We start from the raw sequence: 9,752 nt of genomic DNA, 5'->3' as shown, positions 1-9,752 counted from the left end.
AGTTTGCTCATGATTAGTTGATCATTAGTCAAATATAGCTAGTAGTTTATTGACTATTAGTTCATTATTAGTTTCATTAAACTAGTAGTTCACTTAGTTCATCATTGGTTAATGGTAATAAGTAATTAGTACGTGATTAGTCCTCATTTTTTAATGTTATCTAGTAGTTAGTTAATGATTAGTTCACTACTAGTTCCTGAGTAATGAAACGCATTTTTGCAGCCTTCATTATTACGTTTCACCATTGAAATGACAACTTCCATGTATTTATCCATTTCTGGTTCAAAACCTAAGACAATTAAATCTAATGGCATGCAGCATGTCTGTTGTTTTTGGCCAGATACAGAACATTTAACTAAATGTATTTTTTGCACAGCGAGTTGGTAGCACAGCTTTACAGGTACAACAGAAAGTAAAATGTTATGAATATTGTTGTTTAGTAATTGACTTTGGAGGTTTGCCGCTCCATCATGGAGGTAGTCGTCAAATAAATCAATCAATAAATTGTGAGGTTCTGTTTTTTTTTTTTTCCTTTATGTATTTCTGTGTGCTTTCCTCTCTCATTCTGTGTTTCCTCCAACAAACAGAGCAACCACGTCTCTGTCGTTAAGGCGTCTGGTGCTAATGGTGGGATTAGTTCACATGCTGACAGCCTTCATCGTTGGACAGACAAATGGATAACACAGATGCACAAACGCGGGCACGCCCACACGCATACTTCCTGCTGCTGGTGGAAGATTAGAGCGTTGATTGGAATTCACAGGCTGTGTATTTATTTAGATTTTAAAACATCTGTTGCTTTGAATACCTTGTTTCAGCTATTGTCTGTGACTGAATAACAGGAATACTGGCAGCAGCTAAACATGAGGGAGAGAAAGCAAAGTCCCTGTGAGGTTTTGTATAAACACGTCTGCAGACTGTTAAAAACCTCAAATGATGAATAAACGCTAAAAAGAAAAATTGTCCAGAACCGCTTGGCCAATGAAAAGGTGCACTATGATTATTAGTCCTGAATATCATCTAGTTTTAAAATTTAGCTTAAAAACATTAAACCTACAGAAGAAAATTAATTCATTAGTCACCCTTGTTCAAATTGCTTTGATCTAAAGCCAAAAATAATCTACAAGGAGCAGATTATTCTCTTTATTCAGCAATTTGTCTGTTTCACTATTATGCTCATGGCTGAACATTACACAGTCCTCATGTCTCGAGCAAGACATGTTTACCTAACTCATTGTCGCCATTTACATAAATGTGTAGTCTACATACTGGTTCAGTACAAATACTGAACCAGCAATAATAGTTTTCCCTCTGAACTGTATTTTATTCATTTCTATGTTTTCCCCCCCTGTATGTTTACATTTGTGATATGGAAAGAACACATTGCAAATTGTTTTTAAAATGTAAAATCGTGAGATTTCTATGCAAATAAATAGCTTTTAAATAAATAAAAAAACATGAGATTAAGTTAAGCAGAAGAACTATCTGAACAGATTTTAACCAGTTTGCACAGTATATTAAAAATTTGACATAAACTTTAAAAATGCTAAGGTGTGACACCTTACTCAAAGGCAACAACAACACAACTCCAGTAATGTGTGCGTCTGCAGCATAGGATTATATGAAGTCCAGAACACGGCATATATCATTAAGGCTCTTATTGTGAAGGTCTAAAGGAAGATGCATCTCACTTCATCTGCTTTAAGGACAGCATTAAAGAGACAAATTGTTACAGACAGAAAAGCCTTTCCCGCTGAGCGCAAACAGATCATCAGCTACTGTCTCCGGAATAAAAGAAAATCTGGCAAAGTGGCAACAACTTAATCAGACAATGCAGATGTTCCTGAAGGTTCCTCTTGCACGACTTGAACTCTAAAACGTCTTCAAAAAGCCTTTCCTGCACAATTATGCAGTCAGCTACATTGAATGCTTTGTGCTCCTTGGTAGGAATCTTCCTACTTTACTTTCAGTGCCTTCTGCTTGCATCTGCTGCATTTGAATGGCCAAATATGAGCATAACGCTAATTTTTGTTTTAAAGCTGCAACATTTACAAATTGATGCGACCACATTTTCCCATGGTAGTCGTGGAAACGTTGAAGTGTTTCATCCGTAAAAAGTAGTTCAGGAGCATGAGTATGTCTGTGCATGACCATTGGGCAGAATTTGCACCACAATCTGAATCTACGGTTATATCTCCCACACTTTTAAATGTCTTGTTAAACAATGTAAGAGATATTTTGTGACTAAATCCCATAAAGCTTTTTTTTTTTTTTTTTGACATTGGATGCAGTGAGTTATAGATGTTTTCGTCCAATTTGACAAAAGACTGTCTTGACAGTTTTTCTCTGTCTCCAACATTTCTCTACAGACCGACATCCTGGTGGTGAGCTGTGACCTTATAACCGACGTAGCGCTTCATGAGGTGGTCGACCTTTTCCGGGCCCACAATGCAACTCTGGCCATGTTAATGAGCAAAGCCTACGAGTTCACGGAGACGGTGCCGGGCCAGAAAGGGAAAAAAAGGACAGGTAACAAGAACACAAGTGACTGCAGGAGATATTGCAGTCTTATTATTGCTGTAGGCCAGATAAATGATGGTTTTTAGATACAGTTCAAGCCAGATGTTTGCATACATTAAATTAAAAGACGCAACCTTGTTTTTTTTCACTCTGACAGTAAATCAGACGTTTCCCGCAAGATGTCAGTTAGGATTAGCAGAAACACACTGCTAAAAAAATTGAAAGAAACACTTTGAAGACAAATTTTATCTGAATTGGAAACAAAAATCATGCATGATATCCATAATGATGTGAAATGGGAAATATGATACCACATAAATTGATGAAAGTTATAATTATCAACCTGCAAAAGGCTTAATCTTTAGTCACCAAGAAAGTGAATCTCAAAAGCTGATGAGGCAGGCTGGTCTAATTTGCTGAAGTGTCATTGCAGCAACTCCATATGATCCTCGGTAGATTTCTCCAGACCCTTTCACGTCAGTGCTGAACCTGCCAATACGGGTGTTCTCTGTAAATGCCAGTAGAGCTCCAAGCAGTGAGCAGATTCTACTTCATGACATCAGGCCCTCAAGCCACCCTCATGAAGTCTGATTCTAACGGTTTGGTCAGTGACATTCACACCAGTGGCCAGCCGGACATCCCTTTGTAGAGCTCTAGCAGGACAAAGGAGCAGATACTGGTCCTGCTGATGGGTTAAGGACCTCCAGCAGCCCTGCCCAGCTCTCCTAGAGTACCTGCTTTTCTCCTGAAATCTCCTTCTGAGACTTTGCTGCGAGAATCAGCAAACCTGGAAATGTCTTCTAATGATGAGCCACCCTGGTGGAGTTGGACTGCCTGTGCAACTTCTAGGGTCCAGGTATCGCCTCCTGCTACCAGTAGTCACGCCAAACCTGGTCAAATGCAAAAGTGCAGAAAAGCAGTCAAAACAAAATGGGGAGGAAAAAATGTCCTCCACCTGCAACACCTTTTCTGTTTGTGGAGCTGTCGCGTTGTTGCCCCTTTAGTGAACCTGTCATTGATTTCCTCAGCACCAAAGTGGCCGACACTGATTTACAAGCCTCTCTACTACTGAACTGACCAGATCAATATTCCTGCAGTTTAGCTGACTTAATGTTATACTCTGATTAAAAAGTCTTCCTTTTTTGAGTTGTGTATTTATTCTGAAAATTTTATTTTATCACAAACAAAAAAATCTAAAATTAAGTAAGAGCAGTGAAAAGGGATTTTTTTTATAGATTTTGGGACAGTAAAAACTATACATGTATTATACTCTAATTAAAAGCTATCAGTTTTTTTCTGTTTACTAAAATCCAGAATAATGGAAATAGTTCTTTTACTTTCTTTATACTAAGAAGTTTCTATAGATTTCTTAGCATTCCCTTTTAAATTGTATAGCTTGTGTCAAACATTTGGCGTGTCCTTCCTTAACTTTCTCCTATAGTTTGCTCTAATTTCTGCTCATGCCTCCTGACAGAACTGGTAAAACAGCAGCCTTGCATGCACACAGCTTTTCAGCTCTGCCCACAAATTGTCTATGGGGTTTAGATCGGGGCTTCATGGTAACACCCCAGAAAACACGGACTTTGTTGTCCATAAGCCACTTTTAACTAAGTTAACGGTATGCATAGGGTTGTTGTCCATCTAGACCAGTTTGTGCCCAAACTTTCACTTCCTAGCCGATGTGATATTGGTTCAATATTTCCATATAATGTTCTCATTTTATGGGGCCATCTGTGATGTTTAGCGCACCAGTCCCTCCTGCTGAAAAAATTATTCTGCGCTCCTGTGCTTCACAGTTGGGATGGTGTTCTCAGGCTTGCAAACTTGCCCCTTTTCCTTCTTTTGCTTAAGCACTTTAATTTTAGTTTCATCAGACCACAGGGCATCTTTTGAAAATCTATTTCTTCGTTCCTGAGTGTATTTGCTGTGATTGAGCTTTTTCTGCTGTTTTTGGAGCGATGGCCTTTTTTCCCCCTTTTCAGACTGACCCATATTTGCACTGAACTCCTTTCATTGTGGATAATAACAGTCTCTTACCAACCTACACTAACATCTTAAGAAGGTCTTTTGCTTTCGTTTCACACCAAAGCTAATCTCTGGTACACAGAACAATTCCTGAATGGTTTGACGGTTTGCCTAGTTTAGGTTTTGATATAATTGTTAGAACAGATGAGCAATGTTTCTTGGATCATGGCACTATACAAAGAAATGTGCTTGAGTTGCTTTGTGCAACATTTATAGCCTTTAATTGAAATATTGTGAATTTACCCATCAGAACCCAATAAGCCATGCCACTGTCATCTGGGTTTTCCCAAGTTGTTTGAAGCCCTAGTGAGCTTTGTGTATCTAAAAGTCTAAATTTGAAAAAAAGTTACAAAATGTGCTCTAATAAGATGCATTCTGGCATTTAGCAAAAAGGAGAAATAATTTTTCCATTCATGTAGTTTTGTTAAATTTAATATCAGATGGCGAGGAGAAAAAAAAAGGTTATGGCTTTTTCATACAGTGTATATGAACATCTGTTTTGAACTGTATATTTGTGACCAGCTGCAGATGAAGAAAATGGTCAGTGCTGTGACATTTGATAAATTTGTATTAATGTGTGTTGTGTTGTAATGTGTTTTTTACCAGCTGAGCAAAGGGACTTTGTTGGTGTCGATCAGTCGGGGAAGAGACTGCTCTTTATGGCCAATGAGGCAGATCTAGAAGATGGGCTTTCAGTGAGGAAGTCCATCATAAGAAAGTAAGTCTTGTTTTACTATTACTAAGCCCTTTTCTAATTCATATGTGTGGCTATTCAAACCTTAATGAATCCAAATACGCAAATGGTACTTGATTTAATGCTCACCTTAAAACAGATCAAATAGTCCGTTTGGCACTAATGTACAGTTGAAACTAGTAGATGAGGGAATCTGTTCAGTCATTGGGCTAAGCAGAGATTTTTGATGCTTGGGTCAGTTGCAAGAAACCTCTAATATCACTGCCTCTCGACAAGAGAAAAGTTAACTAAGTCCTGCGGCCTTTCAAAACAAGCCAGACTCTGAACTTCAAGGGTGCTCCAGAAACGTCAAACAGAGCCGGACCAAGGCATAGGTGAACTTTGCGACTGCTTAGCTCCCTCTGCTGGCCTTGTGGTGTACCCAGAGTCCTTAAATTCACAAACTTCAGGTTTACAGGTCCACCAACCCTAGACATGTGCAGTAAGCACGTCATAGTTTGCATATTATGAGAACAAAGTCATGGGTTGATATTTAATTCTCACTGTAAGTAATCAAAATCCCTTTTCATTTTTTTATTTTATTAAATGTGGTTTTTAATTTTGTCTTTGCCGTATAATCAGTTGTGAAGTAAACATTAAAATGAGCCCCTCTTCCCTGACTCTCCTGTTTATCTGAACTGTAGCGAGGCTGGGTCCTCATACAACTTTCTGCCTTTGCATCTCAACGAGGCCAGCAAAGCAACATAAGGATAAAAACTTGATTGAAGAAATGGATGTCTCATTCAAATGCCACATGTCTGATTTATATTTGTCTTGGAGGATTTTTGTAGTTACAAAAACGCTAAATTACTACTTTTATTTAATACTATGGACAGATGTTGCAGTTCTTAGACTATTTCTACCTGTTAAACGTACAGTGTTGTATTTCCATTTGTTTCCCATTTAAATCTACTCCGTCACCTGCTATGCATAGACTCAAAGGTTATTGCAATTGTAAATGTGTAATATACCAAACAGAGGGATCAGATTTTTCATGGCTGTGTTTATATTTAAAACTTAGCCTTGATAGGCTTTATACATTTAAAGGAGGAATAAGCAAAATGTCTTTTTTTTTTTTGATAGAAAGGACTAAAAAATAGTTTTGTGAAGAACTAAAAGTATCTTTTTAGATGGAATATGGTATGACATCACACACCATCACTGGGTTGTTCTCCGGTCTCTTCTTTACATTGCTGGACCGGCCAGGCATGCCAGAGCAGAGCAGTGTAGCATAGGAGCCAAAATGGCCGCCAGCGCGTCTAGCAGATGGAAACGTTCTCTTGCTAACAGCATTATAAAATTATGAGTTACTAACTTCTTCACTAGACATGTTCCTCTGAAATGTGTTTTTTGCAAATACGCGCAAACGAGGCGACTGGTGAGAAGGCGGGAGGAAAGTGGGGGCCGGGTTGCAGCTGGAATGATGGGAGAGAAGAGAGGCGTGGCTTGTCAGACATCTTGTTTTGGTCTACAGACTGCTCAATGGCCCGCCTAGTGGTGAAATTTTGCTAATTGCTCCTTTAAGTAAATTGCATTGTCATCAGTTGCTTGCTTCAATTGTGCAGATTTTTGTTCCAATTTACTTTTTAGGTCTCTGTTCTTGTGGAGGGTTACAATTTATTTTATTTTTTTAACAGGAAGAGTACACTAGGTGGGGTTTTTTTGTTTCTCGGTCCTAAAATGCACTGTATGTGTGAGAGCGGGTGTTTTGGGAGCTCGTAAATATTTCATGGAGCCGAAGCCACTGTAAATTCTAGCCAACAAAAGAGGGGGCCAAAGCAGCTGCTCGCCTGCTTCCCTGCATAGGGAGCTCTTAGGCCACAGTCACATATAAACACACACACATTCTGTCTTTTTTCACAAAGCAGAAATGCTTACACGAGCACGCATAGGAATACGTAACACAACGTCAAGGTGAACTCTGATGGAGAGAAACCAGCCACATGTTGTCACTGTGTTATGGAAACACATTGATCTCATAGGTAAACATTTATGGCTTGCAGTTAAAGGCCTCAAACGTTCAAGTCACCTCTGCTCGGCATACTCACATGTCACACAACAACAAAAGACAGATATTCAAAAAAAAAAAAAAAAGGCCTGACGCAGTAAAGGAAGAAATCATGGATTTCTGGTTTTCTGTAACTTAGTAGTGGGCAAGATCTCACTGTTTTCAACACCTGAGTATTTGTCATATGTCACAAACTCCTGAATATTTCATAAATATATATATACATACATACATACATACATACATACATACATACATACATAGATTAGTGCTGTCGATTGATAAAAAATGTTAATCACAATTAATTGCATAATTTCAACAGTTAACTATTTATTTCTGAAAGTGTAAAAACCTATTTGGACATTTTAATATGCAATTTTGCAATAAATGACACAAGTAAAAAAACATGCTTGTACAAAAAATATTTTTAATTTCAAGCACTTTTCAGAATTGGAATGAAAACATCCTGGTGCCATAAAATGTTAAACTCTGGCCGATAATGGCTAAATCGCTAATCATAACGCCCTGATGTTTACACAGTGTGTAAATAAATGTGTAAATAAATAAATATTTCATGCCGAAATATTTTTTTTTGCCTCTTAAACAAGGATAGACATGGTATTAAGCATTTACATATAAAGTAATACTAATTTTACATTTTAATAAAGTCACAAGTTTTATTAATTTTTTCACTCTCTCAGAGAGAAAGAGAGAGAGAGAGAGATTTTTAGGGTCACTGCTTAGAGTTTCCTTGCAAGCGTCTTCTTGCAGCATTTCTTAATAAACATGTCCTCCTTCATACAATATGTCAACAATGTTTTCTATGTTGTATCCGTCCCTCCGCACAAACAAACATCTATTCTTTCATCACTCCATCCTCCCTCAGTCTCAACCCCTGTGCAGTATCCCCCCTCCCTTCTCTATGGCTTCCACATGGCTGTGGTGTCCTTGCTTTAAACAGCCTGCACATGTGAGTTTGTTTGACCTGGAAATCGCTTAAATGGTGTGAAAGGACTCCAGCCGAGCTTGGCCCGGCACGTTACAGCTCCACCTGTCAGAACATCTTGAAGGCAGGTCTGGAGAAAGGATCAGCATTGTAATAATATACAGATTGCAATTAAACTGAATCAGATGGCAAGAGTTATTAAAGCAGAACCGCTGCTCAGTATTCTTAACTAACCCTGTTTTGACTTTAAATAATATGATAATAAACATTACAGGGCTGCCAAAGACTCAGAGGAGCAATCTGTCTCTTTCCTGCAGCAAAGATGCATCTGTTAGCAATGATTGCACAAAACCGCCAAGCTTCGCTTTAATCGATTGTACTCTCCAAAACGTATCAGCTTCTGTTATAAAATACAGCAAAAGTACCTTTTATCATCGTAGCATATTTGCTTTAGATTAGAGCTGTGTAGTTAACTTGGTTTGTATTTAAGTTGTAATTAAGTTTTAATTTTGGGTCCAATCTGTCACATGAACAATTTTATAGCCGAAAAACAATAATTATAAAAATGCTTTGCTATACTTTACTTTGCAACTAACTTGTAATTTGCTTCGTCAGATTTTAACAATGCAATGTATTTCCAAACGTAATGAGAATGCATGAAGAATAATTGTAATTTCAATATTGACCAGATTGTAATAATTCTTTTAGACTGATGTATTTATTTATTTATATGGTGTAAAATAGGCTGTGAAATGCGCTTTGTAAAATGCTTAACAGGTTTATGGATTTAATTATGCCGTTTTATAGATACAATGAACTGCAGTTTGCAATCTTTCTCATAAGAAGGGAATAGTATAATAAGTACAAACAGCAGTTCGTGGTATTGCACGGCTCCCACTTTATGGCCATAATAGGTCAAAAGGACGAGAGCCCAAGAGAGGGCAACAAAAAAAGATCTCCTATTTAAATAATTCAAGAGATAAACATAAGATCTTTAACTGCAGATCTGTTATACTTTGCTCAAACATTAAGTGATCGACAGATTAATGCAAAACTCTTAGATTCATAATGGAATAGAAACCGAAGGCCAAGCCAGAACTGTTTTGGTATATTGAGACACGAGAGCACTAACAGGATAGATCAAAGTTTACACTATAATATCATTTTACAAATAGTGCTGCATAGAACGATTGAGTCATCTCTCATTTCTTTATATTTGGCTTCCAAAGATCCTGATCAGTAATTCAAGGTTGTCTTTAGTAATAGTTCTGTGAGCTTTCTGAGGTCTATTTTCTCTATGTAATTTTCTCTGTTTGTTAAACATACTCAAAAGCCAAATATTAAAGCGTAAACATGGCACATAACTCAAGGGATGAGCCATTTCTTAAAAACAACCCTTATAACTGAAATTGATTGTATGCCTTTGGTTACTATTACTGTTTCTAATCTATAAAGAATGTAAGCAATGAGAGTTTGCCCAACATTGTATCGTACCTTGTAACTAACAAAATCATTCCTAA

At 37.6% G+C, this 9,752-nt stretch overlaps 1 protein-coding gene across 2 annotated transcripts in view; it reads left to right on the top strand.

The window, feature by feature from the left end:
* Positions 1-9,752, top strand: part of eif2b3 (eukaryotic translation initiation factor 2B, subunit 3 gamma) — a 52,987-nt gene that overhangs the window by 19,539 nt on the left and 23,696 nt on the right. For both annotated transcript variants that reach the window (XM_012878972.3, XM_036138160.1), the window contains exons 4-5: positions 2,370-2,529; positions 5,152-5,263. In XM_012878972.3, coding sequence (XP_012734426.2) covers positions 2,370-2,529; positions 5,152-5,263 — 272 coding nt within the window. The remainder of the gene's footprint in view (positions 1-2,369; positions 2,530-5,151; positions 5,264-9,752) is intronic.

Source organism: Fundulus heteroclitus, chromosome 6 (assembly GCF_011125445.2).
Source record: "Fundulus heteroclitus isolate FHET01 chromosome 6, MU-UCD_Fhet_4.1, whole genome shotgun sequence".
Taxonomy (NCBI): domain Eukaryota; kingdom Metazoa; phylum Chordata; class Actinopteri; order Cyprinodontiformes; family Fundulidae; genus Fundulus; species Fundulus heteroclitus.
The sequence above is the reverse complement of the archived record's forward strand: the minus strand, read 5'-3'. Positions and strand labels throughout refer to the sequence as shown.